This window comes from Episyrphus balteatus, chromosome 3 (genome assembly GCF_945859705.1).
Source record: "Episyrphus balteatus chromosome 3, idEpiBalt1.1, whole genome shotgun sequence".
Taxonomy (NCBI): domain Eukaryota; kingdom Metazoa; phylum Arthropoda; class Insecta; order Diptera; family Syrphidae; genus Episyrphus; species Episyrphus balteatus.
Genome location: NC_079136.1, coordinates 18209403 through 18235016, shown reverse-complemented (window position 1 = coordinate 18235016; position 25614 = coordinate 18209403). Strand labels below are relative to the sequence as shown.

The 25614-nt window shown below is 33.0% G+C and overlaps 2 protein-coding genes across 3 annotated transcripts in view; both read left to right on the top strand.

Moving 5' to 3' along the window:
• The window catches only part of LOC129914039 (cadherin-99C), a 166267-nt gene extending 145296 nt beyond the window's left edge, over positions 1-20971 (top strand). For both annotated transcript variants that reach the window (XM_055993072.1, XM_055993073.1), the window contains 5 exons: positions 16150-19062; positions 19127-19666; positions 19732-19850; positions 19911-20594; positions 20734-20971. In XM_055993072.1, the coding sequence (XP_055849047.1) occupies positions 16150-19062; positions 19127-19666; positions 19732-19850; positions 19911-20594; positions 20734-20869 (4392 nt within the window). In that variant the 3' untranslated portion in view covers positions 20870-20971. The remainder of the gene's footprint in view (positions 1-16149; positions 19063-19126; positions 19667-19731; positions 19851-19910; positions 20595-20733) is intronic.
• A 3290-nt stretch (positions 20972-24261) lies between these two features.
• LOC129914041 (uncharacterized) lies at positions 24262-25553 on the top strand. Its single transcript, XM_055993080.1, has 2 exons — positions 24262-25315; positions 25369-25553. The coding sequence occupies exons 1-2, from the start codon at positions 24540-24542 to the stop codon at positions 25430-25432; spliced, it is 840 nt and encodes a 279-aa protein (XP_055849055.1). The 5' UTR covers positions 24262-24539; the 3' UTR covers positions 25433-25553.
• Positions 25554-25614: the final 61 nt, after the last annotated feature.

The following is a 25614-nucleotide window of genomic DNA, read 5'->3' as shown; positions in this document are numbered from 1 at the left end:
TGAAATTTTAAAATTTTGTTTGAAAAATGAAAAATGCGAAAAGTTTTTCTTTCAAACTCTTTTGTTATTAACAAAAACAACCATTATGAATATATTTTCTATTTTATTATATTCCACTAGATATATTTCTTCCATTTTTTCGTTAATTCTTCACTTTTTTAAAAATGAAATTAAAAACCGAATAAAAAAAAATTCAGCCAGTGTTCTTCAACAATAAAAAAAAATCCTGTGCCATATAACAAAAAATCCCATTTTTTTTCTGCGTTGATGGGATATTTTTATATTACAATTATAAAATCAAACTAAGGGTGTGTGATTTTCATGAAAAACCCTAATATTCGAAATCAAAATATACCATAAAGCATTTGCATGAAGTAATAGCCCCCTTGGAAGTAGAAAAAATATTAACTACTGCGAATTTTTTTTAGTTTTTAGAAATTTTTCCCTAGGCCGGTTATCACTATTTTTTTTTTCAGGGAAATTATCCATTTTTGCCTTGTCACACGCACAATTACAAAAAAAAATTACTCTCATTTATGTTCTATCACTCCAGAAAAAGGAGTAAAAATTTAGAGTACTCCTTAATAGAGTGAAAGAAAACGACATTAGTTTTGCGTCTATGTCCCAAATGACTAGATTTCATGTAAAAAAAAGTATTAAAAATACTTTAACAATTCATTTAAATACTATTATTTATTTCTTATTTTAGTTATTATTACATGTTTTAATGGTCACTGTGGCGTATGCGTAACATTTTCTTCTAATAAAATCATTTGATTTTTTCATGTTTCACTGACAACCATAAAAATCAGTTATTAATTATGTTGTATTTAGTTTTATTGTTAATAATAAAATAATAATAATATCATATTGTCCCTTTATTTTAAAGTTGTATGAGAATATAGGGACATAGTTTTTGAAAAGAAACAGTGATTTTGGTCAGATATAAAGCAAATATTGAGATTTTTTTTGTTTTTAATTCAGAATTTTGTGTCGAAAACAATTAAATTTAATTAATTTATAAGTGTTATTCATATTATTTTTCTATCTTTTTTGGATAAGGTTCTGTCTTTTATCACTAATTTATTTTCCAAAAAGTCATATAATTTACCTAATAAATTTAATAAAATTATATTGATGCTTAAATTAAAACAAACAAAAAACTAAACAAAATATTATGTATGATGATTGTTGTTAATTTTTAAGACCTTCAAACATTCCAAACATACCATATTCATAAACAAAGTATTATAATTACTCACACAAAGCTGGTATAACCACCTTCTGTTTCTATATAATATTTTAACTTCAAAATTACTACACACTAGTTATACAGACACCCTGCACAAAAGCACCTAAATTTCAAGTCCCATGAATCAGGATTAATACTTAACCAGCCCAGTGATTTGTATCTTTCATATGGCATTTTTTCTACACCAAAGAAAAGCCGTATATAACTTGCATGGTGAACTCGAGGTGAAAAATGCGATCTATTTGGATGTTTTTTTTTTTTTTTTTCTTACTTTATACTACTTTTATGGTCAAACCCTAGAAAGCAGTCAAATTTGTGGAAGATTTAAAATCTCATTAGACTGTCATTTACTTTATTTTTTGTAAGGAAATTATTTGTCGAAAAGTAATAAAATAACCGTAATTTTTTCGAAAGAAGTTTTGAGAAAAACTATTAATTTACCTTAACCGTAAACAAATCTTTTTGATCTTTTAGTATAAGAAGAATTCGATATGTTATTTATTTTTTTTTTCTGTTGCTGAAACTGCCTTTGACTATAAAATTTATCTAACAAATATGCGACAGTGCACGACACAGTCGAGTTGAAAAAGATATGTGTATAATTATCACCACCTATATCATTAAGGTAAACTTTTAGTTGGCGACATTGTCGTATGGTCTTTCATACTTTGTTTTGGTTATATGTGTCTTTGACGATTACAATCATATATTTAGTGGATAATTAATAATCCTTTGTCGGTGTGTATTTTGTTAACACCTCGCGGATAATAATTAGTTTGGCTTTTTGTTTATACTTTGATGTTTCGATATTATTACCGGGGTCAGTTTCATGCAAAAAATAATTTAATCTTAAATAAGTTTTAGCAATCTACAATAGTTTCACGATTGTTTGGTAAAAAAAATTGTGTGTGTACTTATGAGCAATGAGTACTCACAGCTGAGCTCAAGATCATAGTTTAATTCTTTTAAAGGTGCTTAAGTTTATTTGTTTAAGATTATAGGTAGTTTAATTATTTCGAAATATCAATAGTTTGGCAATAAGTTTCTTGAAACAAAGCTTTTTTGTTTTTGAAAAAATCAATTTCTAGGAAACTATTAAAGTATAGTAAACAGTTTGTAAGTATTTTTTTTTTTTTTTAAGAATGGCATAACACTGAAATTCAACTACTGTCGATGGAGCTGCATTCAAAACTTATAGAATAAGCTCATTCCATAAAATTTACCTATGTAAGTCATTTTATTTGAAAAGTGGATATAATGGGTTTTGATTCTGATCCACACAAATGCTCGATAGAGTTTAAGCTTGAGCCAGGAAAAGTGCATACAAACTTCTCTAAGGAATTCGAAAGTTCCCCGCGTAGTGTGACATGGAACGTTATCATGCATTAGAACAAATACTTTTTCAATAAACCGATCATAAGAGGAACGACAGAATTCACTAGAATATTGAGGATGTAGGGATCCAAAGGAACGCATTCTTGTGGAAGAATGAAAGGGACCTACAATTTACCACCGAATCCGAACTAGTAAGCACAAATGCACTTTTCCATGACAATAAAACTCCCACAAGATGGATGGATGGGAACTTAAATCTCTGGTTTCATAGTTTATTGCACTAACCATTGCACCATGCGGTTTTTGTAGTTGAATTAATTTCCGTGGCGGGACGTTTCAGGGAAAAGAGGGCATCGTTAAGTCGTCTCCCAAATGTCCCTTCACTAATGACGAATCCTTTTGCCTACCTGGAATGTTCATGAACATAAACGCCAGTTAAAAAGATGATTTCGGAGAGACTATGATGAATCTATCATCTCTCTCAATGGTATACTGCGAACGTTCAGTTCTTTGCCTTCGCAAATACCTACTGTCCAATTTTTTTAAACCATCTATAAACTTTTGACACGCAAGATCGGCTTAATTGGAGCCAAGTGCCTTACACACAGAGAAAAAAATAGTCATTTTTAACTATTTTTTAACTAGTTTCATAGTTGAAATCGGGATAACTATTTTAAATAGTTAAAAATAGTTATTTGTGACTATTTTAATAGTCAATCGAAGTATTTTCCAAATTAACTATTTAATAGTCAATTTTAACTATTAAAATAGTTATTTATGACTATTTAAATAGTCAGATGGAGGAAGGGACTCTGGGACTATATACTATGCATTTTTTCCCCTCCCGCTTATCCGAAAGGATAACCTAAAAATGAAAAAAAAAACAAATATTAAATAGTTTTTTTTTTATTTAGAATCGTTATTTTATGCAGAGTGCTCCGAAATTATTGATGCAAACAGCGCTGCCACCCCAAAGATAATTGAGCGCAGTATATTTCATGAAAAAGCGCAGTAGATTGCAATATACCGCAGTAGATTTTTGAATATACAAACAACATTCAAATCACAGAAATATATTTTACTACAATACAAATCAAACAATTAGCTCAATAGTAAAAAAAAACAAAACAGCTCTATCTTCGGTTCCACGTCATTTCACATCATTTTTTTCGCCCGAAATCTTAACAGGTATTGCAAGTTTCACTTTTCACCAGTAGCCAAAATAAAACTGAGCTAAAAGATGTCGGTAACTTCTCAAATTACCTGAAAAAGAGTTAAAAATACGGCTAGTTTCCCGAACATAAACAACTTTTCGCCCGCAACTCAGAAGTAACAAGTTAAATTCAATTTTTCGTTTGGAGTTTTGTTCACGTAAAACTCACGATAGGGCTGCATTTGAATTTTTCAGTGAATACGTTTAGAGTGAGTTAACGTGGCTCAGTATTTACAATTTTGAAATGGACAACAATAGGTACTATTAAAATTTTTAAAAGGGGAGTAGATTCGTTTTGCTGCGCAGTAGATTTTCATTTGGGCTAAAACGCAGTAGATCTACTGCTAAAGGAGTAAGGTGGCAGCCCTGGATGCAAACGAAATATGCTGAGCTGTCAAAATAAGGGCTAGCGGAATTTTGTAGCTTTCTCTCCCTGTTCAGTTTTTATTTTTGTTTCACTGAAAAATTAGATAATAATTTTGAACAGTTAAGAAATTAATTATAATAATAATTTCTTACTTTTATTTGGCGCAATACTCTAAAAAAAAATTGTACGATTTGACACTAGTTGTTCTTTGAAAAGAGAGCCTTGTATTTAAAAAGAATTAAAAGAACAACAGGTTTAATTCTTTTTGAACAAAAGTCTCCATTTTTGTAACACATGACTTGAAACTTGTAATCGCAATGGCTTGGACTTGCTTCCACAAGATAATTTTCTGTAACTATACAAAATAGTAACTTTTTACTACTTTGCTTTGGCATGTGACTATTATAGTAGTTATTTCTATTTTTTGTAACTATTTTCTGTCAAATTTTTTGTAACTATTTTCGCCAAATTTCATTGAATTCTATAAAGTGACTATGCAAATAGTTACAAAATAACAATTTTGTTTCCCCTGAGTGTAATTTTTACGTTATCTCTTTATTGCAATAGTATGACATTTTGTTCGAAATGAGGAGAACTTTGAAATTTATATGTGTCAGAATTTATTTTTAACAGCAATAGAATCGTTATCTTATCAAAAAAACAAAAAAATTATTGATGCTTGTAAGAAAAAAAATCTGTAAACTAACATTTCTGTTAATATGTTCTGTTTAACACATAAAATTAATTTAGGTCAATTTTTCTTCAGAGATTGACAATATTAAAACTTTTAATGTTGTGTATCATAATTCTTTCAATCATATAACTTAAACTAAACTACACAACCAACAATAACAAAATTGCGTAAAAAAAACGATTGTCTATAAATTTCCTTAAATTGTAATTCCACGTCTCCAAAAATGGATCGATTTACTCTCTGTTTCTTTTTTCCCTGAGTTTATAAAAATAAAAATAAACGCAAATCTTTTTGAATAAACTTACTGTATATTGAATACTGCGCAACGCCATCATCCAATCCAATCCAATACAACAACAATAGATTGTAAGCTGTGCCAAAAAGAATTGCTTCTTTGACGGGTTCAAAGCTACACTCCGCTTCAACTGAATAAGCACACAAATTTTCAAAGGTATTTTTTCCATTTTTTTTTAAGATTAAGCTTTCATGTATTATTTGATGATGTTTACAGTTAGTCTGCGATGTTGAGAAACCAAATCAGAAAGAATAATTCTCAAAGTACCGCTATTTTTTTTCGTGTTCTCTTACAAAGCGTCCCATATGGAAAAATGCAGTTTTTTTTTGCGTCAACTGAATAGACACACGGTCTTTCAAGGTCAATATCTTCGTTGTTTATGAGAGTTTTGAGGTGTTTGGCATACCAAATCAAAGGTTGAAATGTTCTCAGTGAGATTTTGTCATTTAATTCAAATTAAAAAAAAAGTAGTAGATTAAAAGCTTTGAATACTGTCGACAGAGCTATAAAATTAATTTGTTAACGGAACAAGTACTGACCGGGTCTGCTATAGCTACCAAAATTGATCGGAGTTTTAGTGTGTTGCCTATTCGTACCTCAAAAATGAAAGTTCGTACAGCAAAAATATGAATTAAGGTAAAAAACGGCAAAAATAGCAGTTAATCGACGAGAAATTTTGAGATCTGCCTCCAATTCATTTGACTCTGGGCCAAAAATCAAACAAAAAGCTGGTGTTTCTGCAAGTGTTTCAACACTCCGCAGAGTAATTAACAGCACGGATCATTTTAACCCATTAAAAGTCCAAAAGAAACCAACTTTAAACAAGCAACAAAAAGGTATTCGTTTAGAATTTTCTAGACTCCATATGAGCTGGAAAAATGAGTGACTCAAAGTGGTTTTTTTCGTTTGAAAAAGGTCAATTTTGATGGATTCATAATTGAAGTCATCGGGGCCATCAAAATTGACCTTTTTCAAACGAAAAAAAACCACTTTGAGTCACTCATTTTTCCAGCTCATATGGAGTCTAGAAAATTCTAAACGAATACCTTTTTGTTGCTTGTTTAAAGTTGGTTTCTTTTGGACTTTTAATGGGTTAAAATGATCCGTGCTGTTAATTACTCTGCGGAGTGTTGAAACACTTGCAGAAACACCAGCTTTTTGTTTGATTTTTGGCCCAGAGTCAAATGAATTGGAGGCAGATCTCAAAATTTCTCGTCGATTAACTGCTATTTTTGCCGTTTTTTACCTTAATTCATATTTTTGCTGTACGAACTTTCATTTTTGAGGTACGAATAGGCAACACACTAAAACTCCGATCAATTTTGGTAGCTATAGCAGACCCGGTCAGTACTTGTTCCGTTAACAAATTAATTTTATAGCTCTGTCGACAGTATTCAAAGCTTTTAATCTACTACTTTTTTTTTAATTTGAATTAAATGACAAAATCTCACTGAGAACATTTCAACCTTTGATTTGGTATGCCAAACACCTCAAAACTCTCATAAACAACGAAGATATTGACCTTGAAAGACCGTGTGTCTATTCAGTTGACGCAAAAAAAAACTGCATTTTTCCATATGGGACGCTTTGTAAGAGAACACGAAAAAAAATAGCGGTACTTTGAGAATTATTCTTTCTGATTTGGTTTCTCAACATCGCAGGCTAACTGTAAACATCATCAAAAAATACATGAAAGCTCAATCTTAGGAAAAAATGGACAAAATACCTTTGAAAATTTGTGTGCTTATTCAGTTGAAGCGGAGTGTATATATGCATAGTAAAAGAGTACTTTATTCATGCGAGTTTGTCTCACAAAATCCATAAGGCTTTTTTTTTGTTTTGTTTTTCTTTTCAGCTTGAATCTCAAGAAGAATTATTATGAGCCACACTGAAATGTATTTGCAATTCGCCCCGTCCAATTGTCTGCCATATATGGCAAACGGTCAAAAAACCGAAAAGAAAAAGAGACATTATAATTTATGTTTGATCATTATAAATTTGCAATTATAAGTAGTGACTAGTAGTATTTGAACCAGTGCTGTCACTTTTGCTACGAAATTATAGTAGATTTTTCGACGATTTTAAGCATTTTTTAATTTTTTTGCAAATCATTTCGCTACAAAATGGCAACACTTCTTGTAAAAATTTTCAATAAAGTATGTACTATTCAATAAAACAAAATTTTAAGCTTGTGTCATCCTAATGTATAGAACAAAGGATAAATTGAATTAATTTAAATTTATTTGGAAAGTCTACTACTTTTTTAGAATTAAAAGTGACATCACTGACTGACATACGAACAAAGTTAGACCAACTGTTAATACCAAAGAGGATGATAATGTCGAGTCAAGTGAATGTGTTTGGGCCTTAAAGTGCGCATACAAGATATTCAATTAGGATACACATTCATTATTATTATTGTGGAAGGTATTCAAATTGTCATCGGACAGACATCTGGACACACACCCAATTTCACATTTTAAAACATTTAACCATCTTTTTTTTTCTGTGCCTGTTTCTGTTTTGTCTCATGACTATTCAAAAAAAACTTAACAAATTGCAAAACGTGGATACATATCCATTTTTCCATGAAAATGAAATGTTTGATGTTTGACATTAACAAATTATTTAGCCATTTTGCATGTTTTACGTTGTTCGTGTCAGACGCGAACGCGTTTTTCTAGATTTTTTTTTTTTTTTTTTTGTTCGTTTTGAATTGTGGCCCGTTTAAGGAAATCGATGGCACGGTTAGCGCAGCAAAGCGTCTGGTGATGGTTATAGCACGGCGGGTGATGACGCGACGCACGAAAGGGGTATAATTGTGAATTGCAAACAGATGTCTTAAGGTGAGAAAGTAAATGTTTCCCTGTGGTGCATAGACACGCGGCGTAGTTCACTCATATGAAATATGTTTAATGATACAAAATGTGCTTTAATAATTGTGCGCCCATGGAATCTACCTTATTTAGTGTGTTGCAATAATATTTTAAGCCCCTGGATATCCACATTGATATAATATAAGTTAAGTGAATAAAATGATTAATTTATTTTTGAAAGCTGAACTGACTTCCGTGAGTTTTTGAATTAATTAGTCGAGTTTTCGTATATGTTTCTTTTTTTTTTAATTTACCGTCGTGAAAAATAAGTTCCACATGGCTGCGAGTATAATAATAATTATTATTGTGGAACTTAATGTTTATTGATTTAAAGTTTTGTTCGTGCATTTTAAAAAATCGCTGTAATTCCAAATAAGTTCAGGCAAAAAATTGACACCGGATTTTCGATCCGATCAAATTTTATTTGTGGCTGACCCATTTTAAATTTATAACCTTCCCTGATGACTCAAAGTATCACCTAAAATTCTTGAAGAATTACTACTCATCCACTATGACTCACTATGATGGGTCATAAGTCCACATTGCCTTACTCGATTAATGTTTCGTCTAATAGAACTGTCAAAACTTGGACTTGCTTTATTGCGTTTTAAAGTTCACATTCTTAAAAAAAAATTGTGGAATTATGTCCCATTTTATGGGGAGTTGTTAGCCCACTTGATTTTGGATTTCTGGCACTGGTTACGTAATAAATTCAAAATTCATTTCTGAACTCATAATCTCTTCAATAGGATCAAGATTTTACTGCAAACAGGTCTGTACACTTATGACACTACACCTTAGTAAGCAGGACCTGCTTGTGATAGAAAAAACTATGATGGGTCATAAGTCCACATTGCCTTGCTCGCTTAATGTTTCGTTCTATAGAACTGCTAGAACTTGGGTTACTTTAGTTTTTGGACTTATTAGTAAGAAGGAGTTGGCGGATTTACAACAAAAAAAAAAAAAAAACTTGTATTCTTTTGTGTTAGTTTTTTGTCTTCAAATCACTTGTGCGGTTATACAAATTCCACACAACATTTTTAAGGAGTTATTAAGCACCGATACTAATCTAATGACTCACATCAAAGGTGGGTCATAAATCCACATTGGCTTACGGGCTTAATAATTCGTCTTAAAACTGGCAAGACTACGGTTATACCGTACTTGGGTTGTTTAGCTCACAAGCTTAAAATTATGTAGCTATGGAATTTAAGGGCTATCATATTCTGAAATAGGGAATTATAGATCGCATAGTTTTTGATTTTCGACCCAATAGAATTGGGAATTGGGAACGAATTAAAAATTCATTTGTCAAATCTAAAAATGGTTTAAAGTAGTCTCTTTCCCTCCATTAAGAAAAATAAAAAGAAAAAAGTAAAAAAAAAACATGATGTAAATCATCAACGGAAATGTCATTTAGCTAAAACTCTTTTATGAATACATACAAACGCAATCCAATTAACCAATTAACTTTGAAAACAAACTTAAGAAAAAAAACCACTATCCACTATAAAATCTACACCCCCATGTGTTATTCATGCAAATACTTCTTCTACACTCCAACTAATACGGAGGAACACTTTCGATTTCCTTAAAGTTGTTATTTAAACTTAATCCCCCGTCTGTCATCCTCATCGTCATCGATCGTTAACGTTGTTAGTCGTCGCATTTAGCAAAACTTCGTGTCGTCCGTCACCGATTTCAAACTCGATTGACCAAAACCAACCCACACGATTTCAATTCAATTGAATCCCGCGCGATTCGATAGCGCATGACGCATTTCCGTGACGCGACTTCAAATGTCGGCCAACATTTATAGGTATGCAGTAGGTACACAAAAAACAGTTACAGACCATGTTAATGTCTAATTACATTCACGTTGGTGGTGGTGGTAGTGGTTGGTGTTGGCGAATTTACAAAAGATATACGAGATGTTAGTGAACAACAAAAAAAAACGTTACTTTTCTTCTTCTGGCATTTTGGTCGGTTTTTTTTTAATCTCACGGATTTCACTTGCCTGACAAACTAACAAACAAACATATCCCACACTATTTCGTAATACATTGTAGAATTTTTCACTCACGAAACCTCCTTTTGGTCTAATTTGAATGTCTAATTCATTAAGAAGGTAGGTATTTGCCCAAATGCAAGTTTTATTTCGACTTTTTTTTTTTTTGGATTTGAAATCGGGAAAGTTGTGAAAACACCTTCGACAATGTGTATGAAAATTCAGCAATGTTGTAACAATTAATTGAGAGCCGATCGTGAGTCCAATTTAACACATTAGCACAATTTTTACCTTTTTCGCAAAAAAAAAATACTCAAAGCAATGTGAATGAGTTGAGTACACTGAAAGAATAAAAAGGGTGTGTGTACTAATGTACTCACGTAAGAAGTTACTTTACTTGAAGATTTGCAGTCATTTATAATTGGCCATTTACCACTTGTCACTAATCAGTTGTCACTTATCACTTTCTACTTGACACTAACTTGTCACTTGCTATTTACCACTTTAAATGGTAAATTATCTAAATTTTTTAGAAAGTTTGTCAAGTTTTGTATTCAAATTTGACAACTGTTTTTCTTTCAGTGTAGTTTATGGAACACCTTTTGGGCGATTCTGCTTTGTAAAGTTCGATTTGTAATGCGGAGAGGCTCTCACAAGTGACTCACCATGATTATAAGTTTGTGAAATCTAATTTTTGCAACATATCCCATGAAAATAGCATATAATTAGGCGATTTTTTGGTTCGAAAGGTCAGTTTGAATTGAACTTTGCAGAATTTCAATTACTTACGTTATGGTAATTGTCAATAGCCAGCAAGATTTTGCCTTTTGGGTATAATGGAAGCAAGATAATATAAGTTTGGTAGGTATATGAAAAATCTATGCTTAAAAAAATACAAAATCACAATGAAAATTAAAACTACTTACAAAAGATTAATAAATAATGAGTGTGTGGTAGTGTGACGTTGATGCGGATATCTCAAGATATGGACTGATACAAATATTTGTTAGAAAAACAAAATCGGCTTAATTTCCCTTTTTCAAACTGACGTTAACGTCGAAATCCGGAATTATTTAACATTCGTTAAGTTCATTAAGGCTGAATTTCGAAATTTTGCGGCATTTAGTTCGGCGTTTGTTCACGCTGAAACCTGGCGTCGAACTACGGCATACGTTCGTTAACGTGTGGCTGCTATGTGTCCCTATCTTTTTCTATTGATTAAATAGAGAGAGCAATAGTCAAAACGTTAACGTATGATAGTAATCTTGTGCGGTAATTTGACCCCTGATATACAACTCTTTTTTTAACAAAACAAAACAAAACTTTAATACTTTTTAATGTTTTTTTTTTAGAACTTTTGTATTTTTATTTAAAAAAAAGTGTTAATGAGTGCATTTTTTTTCTTATAAATTCATCCTCTTTAAACAACAATAATTTGTTTGCACAAAAAGAATATTTGAGGACTATTATTAAATTAAGTGAAATTCCAAAATATTTGTAATATATTTGAAATAATATATTTTAACGTTTTTTAAATTTCTCTTATGCTTTTGAGCTCCTTATGAATCACATGCGTTGGTGGTGGTTTTATCCATATGAGAGGTATGCGTTTTGAAGGATATATTCTAAAAATTAAAAAAAAACGAATCTTGTAAAACACTTATAAATGATTTGTACCAAATTTCAAGAATTTCTTCATCTCCGAATTATTCATAAACGATTCAATCGATTTCAACGAAAAAATTTTTGCAAAAGCGTTTTTGAAAAATTTATTAATTTTTTTCAAAAACACATTTTTCGAATTAAAATAAAACCAATTTTTGAAAAATCAATTTTTTAAAAATAAATTTTTTTTAAACTTTTTTTAAGTTTTGAATAATATTTTTTTTTAAATCGCATACAATCAAATCCAAACATTTATCTTTTGGAAAGATTAATTTTTGCTACTAAGGCTACTTAAAAGATTTTGCATTAAAAATTTATTTGAAAAAGCTATCCTGCCCTTAGTTAAAAAAATTATAGAAGCCCAACAACAAAAATAGTACGCATACACCACAGTGACCTTTTTTAAGTTGTTAAGTAAAATGTTATTTATTTGACTCATAATAGTTCTTACTTGATTGAATGTATGTAGGCCATCGCTCAAATATTTACGTAAATACTACAATTAAATACGTTTTTAGTCAAAACATATTTTTTTATCAAAAAGTCTGTAATCCTCTCGTAACATAAATTAACGGTATCAATAAAAAAAAAAATATCCAAACATTTAAGCTTACTTCTTAAAATATTTCACAATAAAAACGAACCAGTTTGTAACTATTTTACAATAATTAACACCTTTTATTATATCGATAGATTTTTATATGGCATAATCTCTTATCCCAAACTTACATCTCTCTTTAAGCCTTAATATTCATTGGGCGGGATTGAAAGATCAATCCCAATTTATTAATCTAATTCAAATTAACGTTGATAGCCAAATCGAAAAAAAAAAAATCGCAAAAATATTTCCTAATAGCTAAGCTCGCTAGCCCCAGTAATTTGCACGTTTACAAAAAAAAAAAAAATCTCACCCAACAACTGCATTAAAAAAATATTTCAAACTCTCTCAATATGTACAAATCAGCATTTCGGTTGTTGTTTATAATCGATAACGAATAACTCCTGTCAATAGTCAAAATGTTTACTCTGTCTCTGAATGCCATTCGCAATCCACACTTTATTTTGCTGCCAAAACATTATATAGAGCTTTATATAGACAACTTTTCAAGCCAAGAGAGTAGAGGTAACTTCTTGTTACTTATCAGGCGCAAATCAAATAAAATTGTTACCTTACCAAATGTGTTCTGCGCTGCCACTCAGCGTGATCCAGAAAATCAACTTTTACAAAAAAAAAAAAAAAACTGCTGCAGCACCTATAACAGCAACAAATTGTTTTAGCTTCCATAGCTAAACTCTATAAGTGGATGGCCATAATTTTCCATTCAATGAGCTCTACTTTCAATCAAAAGACCCAAAGAAACTTTAATCGAAATTAAACAAAAACTCGATATGGAATTAATAAAAATCAGACAACTTGTCTGATTTCCATAAAACAGCACCATATCCATCAATCACAACACCAAATTGCTTATGAATTTAATTCGCAAAGATTTAAGCGGATATTAGTTCAAGACACCATCCAGACTAAACATCTCATAATTTTTCCTAACAAAAATTGCAACACATCGATTCTTCACAATTCGATAAAACCTAGATTAAAGCTTGAAAAGACCGGAGGAACTCGTTACGATTAAAAAATTGTTCCATGTATCTCTCACAAAGATGTAGATCGTTATCTCTCCAAAATGATCAAAAACTTATGTCGTTTTCTTTCACTCTATTAAGGAGTACTCTAAATTTTTACTCCTTTTTCTGGAGTGAAAGAACATAATGAGAGTAATTTTTTTTTATGTAATTGTGTGTGTGACAAGGCAAAAATGGATAATTTCCTTGAAAAAAATAGTGATAACAGGCCTAGAGAAAACATTTTATGAATTGAAAAGAAAAATTAATATTAATAACATATGAAGCATAATACACGAAGACGGAAGGCGCAGAAATCATCTTCCAATTTCCTTTTGATTTTCGTTTCGGTGCGTCACGCGCTTCTACACGTATTATTTTTTTGAAGACGCAAATTTGACAGTTATTTTCTTTGGTTTTATTTTGTTCTTGTTTTCGTATGACGACTTCTACAGGAAGACGTAGACGCACGAGATGCACATAAGAACAAGAGAGTGAGAAAAATCGATTTCTCCTTTGTTTTTATGTGCATCTTGTGCATCTACCTATGTATTTTAATTACAAAAAAAAAACACCAAAATATACAAAAAAACAACTCGCGTGCTGAGTCTATGTGCAACGAAAACTTTTGAATAAATTAAAAACGTTACTATACACGCAAATAATACACAACCGACGAAGCAGATTCCGCAACCGACGAAATAAAATAAAGCAGAACAGCAAAAAAAAAGAACAAGATCAAAGAGAAACGTCAAAAAGAGTCACAAATTTCCTTCCCTTTTTTTCCAACTTTATTTCTCCTTTGCTCTTATGTGCGTCTCGCGCTTTGCGTCTTCGTGTAGAAGCGGACTTAGTTTTACTTTTGGTATATTTTTCATTATGCTTCTGATCGTTTTTTTTTCAGCCTAATTGACACACACCCTTAGTTTGATTTTATAATTGTAAAATAAAAATATCCCATCAACGCAGAAAAAAATGGGATTTTTTGGTTATATGGCACAGGATTTTTTTTTATTGATGAAGAACACTGGCGGAAAATTTTTTTTATTCGGTTTTCAATTTCATTTTGCAAAAAGTGAAGAATAAACGCAAAAATGGAAGAAATATATCTGGGGGAATATAATACAATAAAAAATATATTCATAATGGTCGTTTTTTGTTAATAACAAAAGAGTTTGAAAGAAAAACTTTTCGCATTTTTCAATTTTCAAACAAAATTTTAAAATGTCAAACTTCAAATTCATAAGTGTGTGTGCAAGTGCGTGTGCAAATCGGTGTAAATCTGACTAAAAATGTGGAGTAAATCCGGGGTACTCCGTAGTACTAATGTCGTTTTCTTTCACTCTATTAAGGAGTACTCTAAATTTTTACTCCTTTTTCTGGAGTGAAAGAACATAATGAGAGTAATTTTTTTTTATGTAATTGTGTGTGTGACAAGACAAAAATGGATAATTTCCTTGAAAAAAATAGTGATAACAGGCCTAGGGAAAACATTAATATTAATTTTTCTTTTCAATTCATAAAATAACGTATGAAGCATAATACACGAAGACGGAAGGCGCAGAAATCATCTTCCAATTTCCTTTTGATTTTCGTTTCGGTGCGTCACGCGCTTCTACACGTATTATTTTTTTGAAGACGCAAATTTGACAGTTATTTTCTTTGGTTTTATTTTGTTCTTGTTTTCGTATGACGACTTCTACAGGAAGACTTAGACGCACGAGATGCACATAAAAACAAGAAAGAGAGAAAGGTCGATTTCTCCTTTGCTCTTATGTGCATCTTATGCGTCTACGTCTTCGTGTAGAAGCAGACTATGTATTTTAATTCAAAAAAAAACGGCAAAACATACAAAAAAAAACAACTCCCGTGCAACGAAAACAACGAAATAAAATAAAGCAGAACAGCAAAAAAAAAAGAACAAGATCAAAGAGAAACGTCAAAAAGAGTCTACCGGAGACTCACGGTAGAAAATCTTCCTTCCCTTTTTTTCGAACTTTATTTCTCCTTTGCTCTTATGTGCGTCTCGCGCTTTGCGTCTTCGTGTAGAAGCGGACTTAGTTTTACTTTTGGTATATTTTTCATTATGCTTCTGATCGGTTTTTTCAACCTAATTGTGACACACCCTTAGTTTGATTTTATAGTTGTAAAATAAAAATATCCCATCAACGCAGAAAAAAATGGGAATTTTTTGTTATACGGCACAGGATTTTTTTTCATTGATGAAGAACACTGGCGGAAAATTTTTTTTATTCGGTTTTCAATTTCATTTTGGAAAAAGTAAAGAATTAATGCAAAAATGGAAGAAATATATCTGGCGGAATATAATACAGTAAAAAATATATTCATAATGGTTGTTTTCTGTTAAAAACAAAAGAGTTTGAAAGTTTGAGTTCGCATTTTTCAATTTTCAAACAAAATTTTAAAATGTCAAACTTCAAATTCATAAGTGTGTGTGCAAATCGGTGTAAATCTGACTAAAAATGTGGAGTAAATCCGGGGTACTCCGTAGTACTAAAATTACTCCGGAGTAATTTTTTTTTTACACTTTTGTGGCGTCAAAGAACACAAAACCTTCAAAAGTGCAAAAATAAGTACTAAAAGGGTACTCTCATTGGAGTGAAAGAAAACGACATAAAATTACTCCGGAGTAATTTTTTTTTTACACTTTTGTGGCGTCAAAGAACACAAAACCTTCAAAAGTGCAAAAATAAGTACTAAAAGGGTACTCTCATTGGAGTGAAAGAAAACGACATTAAACTTTTTTACTCTCCAACCAAGTCCAAATGATCAACTGAGATTTTTTTTCTTTTCTTTACAGGATCGAGCTCGTAATGTATCTGAACGACTCTCCTCCACTACAACCCTCACAGTCAACATAGCCGACTCGGATGACCTAGATCCCTCGTTCATCTATCGCGGTTGTGTTCTTCTCGATGGAGCTTGCATTAACCCAGAGTATTCGGCCTCAGTTCCAGCGGGTTCACTTCAAGGTGTCCTCAGTGTCTCACCCGAACGTATTCAAGCTGTAGATCTCGATACGATAAGCTCCCCCATTCGCTATTCCTTTGCCAGTGGAATGCCAGGTAATTATGGTGACTATTTTGAAATCGATGAGCAGACAGGTGTCTTGAAGCAGATAAAAGCTGTCGATACGTCGACAGCTAAGAAATATGACATCATCGTTAAAGCCGAAGAGGTATCGGAAGCCAAACGCTTTACTACCGCCAAACTGACAATTATGGTAAAACCTGTGGATGCGAATCCACCAATTATCGCTGCATCTGATATCGAAGGTTATGTGGAAGAAAACTCCATGATCGGTACTCGGGTCTTAGATGCCAGTGGAAAACCGATATCCTTCCAAACAAGCGATGCTGATCTGGGCGAGGATGACCCAAAGCCAGCATATATCTACGAACTGACAACACCATCATTCGATGTTACCAAAGATGGTATTTTGATCGTTAACGAGGAGTCACTCGATCGCGATCCACCAAATCCGGGTAAATTTAAATTTCAGGTTGTTGCCCGCGAACCGAAAACCAATGCCGCCAGTGCACCATTGAGTTTGACTGTGCACCTGAAGGATGTCAATGATAATGCGCCCAAGCTGGCAATGGTCGCTCCAATATCGATTACCGCTGGCGATGGCAAACGCCTGGTGACACAGGTCACGGCGACAGACAATGACGAGGGTGAGAATGCAGTGATCACGTATTCGATATATCATGTCTCCAACAATGGTATCAATAAATTTGCCATTGACGAACGGACAGGTAAAATAGAGACTCGTGGCAGGACTATGGCTGGCGAGCAATACAGTATAACAGTGCAGGCAGCTGACATTGGCGGATTGAGTTCACAGGCAATCGTTGAGGTTTCAGTAATGCCGGGACCCAACACGAAGCCACCACGATTCTTAAAGCCTGTATACGAGGTGCAAGTGAGTGAAGGTGCAGAAATAAATTCTACAGTAACCGTTGTTAAGGCAGAAGATCCCGAAAGCGATCCTGTCACATATTCCATTTCGTCGGGCAATGATTTGCGACAGTTTTCAATTGGCCAAGAGAATGGAGTCATTGTGGTAATACGAAAATTGGATCGTGAAAGTCTAACTCGATATCAGTTAATAATTAAAGCTGAAGATAATGGTGGATTGTCGAGTACGGCAACAGTGAATGTCAAGGTGACAGATATCAATGACAAGAATCCAGAATTTGATGAAGAAACCTTGCCGTATGTGTTTAATGTTGAAGAGGGTAAAGCTGGCGCTTTTGTGGGCATTGTACATGCTACAGATGCCGATGAAGGTATCAATGCTGAGATAACCTATTCGATACCAACTGACATTCCATTCACGATTGATCCGACAACAGGTGAGATTCGTACGAAGACCAAACTGGACTATGAAAGACAGACAGAGTATAAGTTTGTTGTGACAGCTAAGGATGGAGCTCCGGATGCAAGATTGGGAACGGCAAGTGTCACGGTTTTGGTGCGTGACATTCCGGATGAGGTGCCGAAGTTCACCGATTCACGAGTTGATGTCCGAGTGCCGGAAAATGTACCAGATCTCTTAATTGCCACAGTGCAAGCGGTCGATCCCGATACAGTCCAAGAAATCACATACACTCTGAGAAAGGGTGCGACAGAGTTGTTTAAGGTTGATCCCAAGACGGGACAGATTAAGACAACAAAAGGTTTGGATTATGAAAAGGAGAAGCAACATGAGTTGATTGTTGGCACGATTGAGAATGATGGTGAAGGGCCTGGTGACACGATCAAGATCATAATCGATGTCGATGATCGAAATGACATTCCGCCAGTTTTTGTTTCTGTACCCGAACCGAAGACTGTGAATGATGATCAGCCAATTGGGACGATAATTGACACAATGGCAGCGATTGATGGTGATGGTTCGTCACCGGGCAATGTGGTTCGTTATGAAATGGTTGGCAGGGGTAAGGCGTTAAAATACTTCCAAGTTGATCCCGACACAGGGACTGTGAGAATTCGTGACGAACTTAGGAAAGAGGAAGATACAGAGTATCAAATTGATATTAGAGCTTATGATATGGGTGAGCCACAGTTGAGTTCCGTCGCCACATTGCCGGTATTTGTGAGACATTTGCTAACCGATCCATCAGTTGATGATCCAACAATGGAGGGTAAAATGGACACTGGAGTGATCATGAGTCCAGAGAGTTTAGGATTGGCGTTTAGTGATGACAGTTATACAACAGGTGTTCCAGAAACAACTGGCATCAATGCAACTATCAAACTGATCCAGATCATAAACTCAAAGAAGGCCGCCAAAGCGAACCCAGGTTTCAAGTGTGAAATCGTTGATGGGAATGAAAGGGGGCTATTCGGAGTGAGTATTGAAGATCATGGATGTGGAATCGTTCTGCTGAAACGACTTGATTATGAGAATCAAACTTCACATGGGTTAAAATTGAAGTTAGTCTCCCACAAGTATTTTGTGAATCCACAAAAGAGTATGACTTCGGTCAAGATCATTGTCCAAGATGAGAATGATAATGCTCCAGAGTTCACATTCAATCGAATTCAGGGAAAACCTGACACATTCTATGGAGTAGTTGGACCAGATGTGGACATTGACACACCGATCTTGCAGGTGCATGCCACTGATCGCGATTCGGGCAGATATGGAATGATCCGGTACAAGATCTATGACGAAGAGGACAACACCATCAGTGAGGTACAATTGGTAAGTTTTCTCTTTCGGAATGTTAAGACATTTTCTTACTAACTTTGTATTATTTTTTGTATAGCCAACAACCTACTTTACAATGAGTGAAACAACAGGAATTCTCAAGACAGCCAAACTCCTTCGTGGCAGTGTCACATTTCCGATGCGTTTCTTTGTTGAAGCGCGTGACAATGACGGACAAGAGGATGGATCACACCGGACGAGAGCACGAATTGTTGTCAATCAAATAACAGATTTGAATCGCATGACATTGGTATTTTCCGATTCGACACCGAATGAAATACGCAGTCACTATACACAATTGGAGGAACTACTGGAAGAGAAGACAAATGGAATGATTGGCGGTATTGAAAGGTTTAGCAATCGAAAATTTCTCAATGAGAATGGCAGCATAATGGAAAATCCTGCGGCGACAGATGTCTGGTTTTACATTATCGATCCGGAGACAGAAACAATTCTTAGACGCAATGACAGTGTTGTGAGTGAAAGTCTGTTGGAGCCGACAGCTCAGGCAGAGATAAATTTTGCTGCATCGGGGATAGCTAGAGCTACGGCACAGGGGATATTTGGACCGATTGAAGCTAGACATCAAGTTCATAAGGTTTGTTTGCAGATTGAATTTGTTTCCTATGTTTGACACATGTGTAACTGATCTTGTTTTTTTAGATAAAAGCTGCTATTGCAATTAATGATGAAGTCTTTCCGTACACTTTGATTGCTGTTTCGTTGATAATTCTTATTCTGGGAACGATAGGAATTATTTACATTTGTATTTCTTGGTCAAAGTAAGTTTTAAGACTTGACTTTTTTTTCAAGAAAAAGACTAATTTTAAACTATTTTTTAGGTACAAAAACTTTAAACAACGCATGCGTCAGTATTCAGCACCATCAAGTCCAACTCGTTACGATCCAGTGATAGTTGGATCACAAAATGGTGAGCAAGTAACGAATCTCAAGGAGTATGAAACTCAAGTCCTTGCAATGGCAGTTCCACCGGATGGTGATGATGATCTTCAGCTGGATTTTAGTGCAAAAAATCATGCTTTCAGTTTAGATAGTGTAAGCTACATAACTCACAAGGAAAATGGTCAATCAAGTCCGTCACATTCAGAAGCTACAACAGCGACAACAGCAACTTTGCGGCGAAACAATAATAATAACAACAATGTAAATAACAATATGAACAATAGACAGAATACATTTAACAGGACTCTGGAAATGAATAGAAATAATGCCAATCCTTTGGCGTCAAATGGTACTTTGCCGGGAACTCTTACGTTAGGCAGGATAAAACAGAATACAAATCACTATCAAAATGGAGGTTATAAGTTGGATACAATAAGCAGAAATAATTTGGCTAATATGCCAAATAATGCTTATAGTACTTTAGGGAGGCGAGGGAATACCTTTGGGAGTGGACAGAATACGCCAAATGATAGCCAAGGGGAATTGATGACAAATACCCTGGGGAGGAATAATAATCATAGGGGTTATGGGGAAATTCCCATTGCCAATCCTCTGTTTCAAAGGTAGGTTTTGCCATGATAATATGATAAGCTTTAAGCTAGCAACTTGAAGTTGGCCCTTGTTCTCTTACCCACTAAACGCTTTTAAGCTTGAAAATTAAGACTCTCTTTAAAAACCTTTATTTGTATCCTTTTTTTCCAGATCTAATGGGGATCTAAGTCATATTAGTGCGACCAATGAGAATGTTTCATTTGGCAAACGTGACTATGGCCAAATGGGATTCTCATATCTTAATGATTTGGATAGATCAGAAGTCGAAACTACAACGGAGTTGTAAATAATGATATTATTTTCAAAGAACAAAACTGCCACTTACCGCCGCCGAGGTCAATAAGTATACAGATACACAGATGTATCCTCAAAGTTATTTTATTAGAAATGTTGCCATTTTAAATTGTAAAATAGAAAAAGTAAAAAATTTGATTGATGAAAAATTTTAAATAATGAAATTGTGTAATTATTAAAAAAAAAATATTTGTAAAAACTAAAAAATTAAAACTGATGTAATTTAATATTTTCTTAGTCACTAGAATGTAAGTTGTAAACTTTTCTTTTTTTTATTTTGATGTAGGTAGATACTTTTTCTTTTAATTTTTTTTCTATAGAATTGTGATTCAATGTTATTCTTGTTTTAAAAATAATTTAATTTCTTTAAAAATACATATTATATCTCTACAATAGTTTTTTTTGTTTTATTTTCTTAAATACATAATTATTTGTTTTTTTTTTTTGCATTTTATTTTTTAATCTTTAATATCTTATTTGCCAAGTTTTCAACCATTTTGTATTTGTGATTTAATAATATACGTTTTATTATATGATGTATGTGTCTTTATGCCCTAAGCTAAATAAAATCTTTTTTTTTTGTCGCATTTAATATATTGTTTTTAGTTTTAAATATAAGTTTGTATATAATTTTAAAAAAATTAAAGAAATAATTTTTGTAAGACAGGCAATATAAATGAATGTGTTTTTGTATTAATGTAAATGTATAGGTATAATTTATGAAAAAAAAAATAAGTGAATGTATGTTATATTGTTAAATATATTTAGATAAATTTAATAGATTTTTTTGTAATTTGTACATTGAAAATATAAAGAAATATTTTTTAACAAACATTTTAACGTATTTTTTTTTTAAACTTTAAAAGTCTTTGTTTCATTAGTTGCGCTCCTTTGGAATTGGTAGACTACTCATATCTCATGGTTAAATTGAAATAATATTTACCTTAAAATATCCCCTAAAAAAAAACCCTTAAGCCTCCGATACACTATAATTGCTATATAAATGGATCCTTTTAAAATTTTTAAACATTAAAAGTTGAAAAAAATATAATTTAAAAAAATCATCAAAACACATTTTTGATGATTTTTACAAATAGTACAGGTAAAATAGTACATAAAATCAAGAAAAAAAAAAAATTGTTACACTCATGAAACTTGGCAAAAAGTTTGCTTTTGGGATAACAACCAAGGACAAAAAAGACTATACAAAAAAATTAGGTGAAAGGGTGTTTTTTTTTTCAAAAAGACAGTAAAATCTGTAATTGATCCCATACAGGCAATGATTAGTGTAAAACGCCTAAGAACTTAAGTATAAACGTTTAATTTGTCATCAAAACCAAAAATAAAATGAATCATTGGCTTTTTGGAACCAATTACAGATTTTACTGTCTCTTCGAAAAAAAAACACCCTTTCACATACCTAATTTTTTTATAAAAACTCTTTATTCTTGCTTTCTTTCCCAAATTCAACGTTTTCACTAAATTTCATTAGGGTGATCCATCATTTTAGTTTTCACTCAAAAAAACACCCTTTTAACCATGAAACTTTAGATTCTTGTTTCTTATCTCAAAAGTAACATAATTCCTGAATTTCAATAAGGTACCTACCACTACATAGTACTACTATAGTATTACACACTTTTCCAAATATACCCATATTTTCTCTACACCTAAAAAAACACCCTTTAACATTAAAAATATTTATAAATTTCTTTTATTCGTAATCCCCATGAGAAAGAGAACATATTTATGGAATTTCGTGAGGGTACCTTTTATACCATTGATTTTATTGGACTTATCGAGGATTTTCCCTATTTTCCCCAAAAAAGGTCCTTTATTTTAAAATATTTGTATAGACTTTTTGGGTTCTTGGTTTCTGTTATAAATGAAACATTTTTACCAATTTTCATTGGTGTAACAATTTTTTCCCAGTTTTTGTGGTACTAATTCCGAATTTCATCATTTCTTGAAAAAAAAAAACACTCTTTCACTCAAGATAATTTTGTACTTTTTATAGATTCTTAATTCTTATACCAAGCAAAACTCGTTCACCAAATTTTAAAAATTAATAAAACTTAAGTTAGCTATTATGATACCTTTCTCACACACAACTTAACCTATCAAAAAAAAACACCCTTTCACCAAAAATAATTTTAAGAACTTTATGAATCGTTTGTTCCTGCTTTATTAAAATTCTTCATTCCGAATTTCATCAGTGTAGCATTTTTTTCACATGGGTTTTATATGGTATATTTTACCTGTAGAAGTCAAAAAACAAGCACCCTTGTTTTTAATCGACAATAACTTTTCTTAGAGCAATCGTATTGACTTTATTTTTATGTCATTAGATTCAGCATCAAAAAATATATTGAAAATATGTGTCATATGATGATATTCGACTAACAATTTTTTTCAGTATATATTTAACCCTCACCCGGGTGAGGGGCCCCTCCCTCTTGTCCGCGAAAAAACACCCTTCCACCCAACTTTTTTTTTATAGACTTTTTTTTCTTGGTTCTTATCTCAAAAGCAAACTTTTTGCCAAGTTTCATGAGTGTAACAATTTTTTTTTGAATGCCTATTTTACCTGTACTATGATAAAATATGGAGTTTCTTACAAAGAGAAAAGAGTAAATGTTTAAAAGCTTCAAAATAGTCATTTTACTGATTAAATATCTTCTACAAACTGTAATTCTACTAAAAGACCATATATTTGATCTATGAACGTCCAACAAACATTATCCCTTCTATAAAGCTTTACAGGAGCTACATTTACACCTGTAAAGCTTTATAGGAGCAAATTTGTTAGTCGGGCGTCGATAAAAAAAACCAATAAATGCCAAAAATATATGGGGCTTTTCGATGATTTTGGGCTTAAAACAGAAAATTTTAAAGGCCAAAATCTTTCTTAACTGAGCCAACTTTGAAAAACTAAGGACACCATCGTGTTCAGAATACTCGAATTATCTTTAGTAGATAGGAGCGCCATCTGTCGGTTTTTTGAACTAGCACAATGTAGTTATACCTAATCAATTAATCAATTAATTTTTGGGATACATAAATACTCGTAACTATTTTAACTATTGTGCTGTCTCAGACTATCTTCAAAGATGTAACGGGCGTGACTTTCTAACGTCACACCCATCACATCATATTTGAAGACAAAATTTTAAATTATTTTCCCAAAACTATTTATTCTTTATACTTAAGAACACCCTATTAACCACTATTTGCAATATTCTATTCTCAAACCATTAATCCTCCCTATACACAAACCTTTTTCTTCAAGTTTGAGAGCTACTGCCTAACTGTCACTTTAACTGTCATCCATGTATATTTTTCTTATCATTTCGCACAGAGGCACACAAAATTTGCAGACAGACAGAAGACACGGCATAAAAACATCTCTGTGGGTGGAAGAAGAGCTAAACGCTGTGTGCAAGCAAGTGCAACTTTGTATATAGAAAACTGATTATAATCTATAAATAAAATTTTTGTTTGATCCTCAAGTTCGTTTGACGAGCAAAACAAAACAAAATCCAAGAAAAAACATCTGTGCGTAGTGGCAATAAACTTCCAACTTGTCATTATTTGGTTTTTGTAAATAAAAAACCTTTCCAGACGTTTGTCAAACTAATTTTACGTAAGAACCCTTCAAAAACATGGCAAAGTTAGATGAGAAAATCGGTTTCATTGGTGGTGGCAATATGGCCTTTGCCATTGGAGCTGGTCTCATTTCTCGTGGCATTGTCAAAGCTAGTCAAGTTCTAGTTTCGGGTCCGCACATTGAAAACCTTCAGCGATGGCGCGATCATGGCGTCACCGAACTCACTGAAGATAACTATGTTGTGTTAGAAAAGTCAGATATTATTTTCATTTCTGTTAAACCACACATTCTTGAGCCATGCGCAACTCAACTTAGAAATAATCACATCAGCTCGGCCAGGGATAAGGACAAATTGTTTGTGTCTGTCCTGGCTGGAGTGAATCTAAAGTCTCTGGAAGAATCATTTTCTTTCATCCAGGGACTTAAGATGATTCGTACTATGCCGAATACGTCGATGCAAGTGGGGGAGGGTTGCACTGTCTACTCACCTGGATCCTATGTCAAGCAACAGGATTTGGAAAAAGTTCATTTGATATTGAACTCGCTGGGCATTGCCCAGCAGGTGCCAGAAACCATGATTGATGGTATATCTGGGTTGTCAGGGTGTGGACCAGCTTTTGTTTATACAATAATCGAAGCTCTTGCTGATGGAGCTGTGAAGCAGGGAGTTCCTCGACAAATGGCGCTGCAATTCTCAGCGCAAACAATTTTGGGTGCTGCCAAGACAGTCATTATGACTGGCAAACATCCAGCTGTGCTGAGAGATGAAGTGTGCTCTCCAGGAGGTTCTACTATCTGTGGAGTGTATGAACTTGAGAAGGGCAATTTGAGGTAAGATTTCCTCCTCATGATAGTTTCGGGATACATTTATATTTCTCTTTCAGGTCAACACTGATGACTGCCGTTGAGAAAGCATCCCAACGTTCAGCTGAACTTGGGAAGAAATAATTTGTTTTAGTTAATTTCAACACACATACTCTTCTTAAAATACTTTCCGCTAAAAAAAGCGAATTTATAAGTTAAGGTTAATCACTTAGACAACTCTCATACAGCTTTGACAATGAAATCAAAAAATTTTGCTGATGAATCTTTTTTTTCTTTAATGTTTCAATTTTTAAATAAATTATTAA

Excerpts from the sequence above, each read along its gene's own strand:
- LOC129914041 (XM_055993080.1), top strand. The coding sequence starts at position 24,540 with ATGGCAAAGTTAGATGAGAAAATCGGTTTCATTGGTGGTGGCAATATG. Across the intron at positions 25,316-25,368 it reads CTTGAGAAGGGCAATTTGAG|GTCAACACTGATGACTGCCG; the intron begins GTAAGATTTCCT and ends TTTCTCTTTCAG.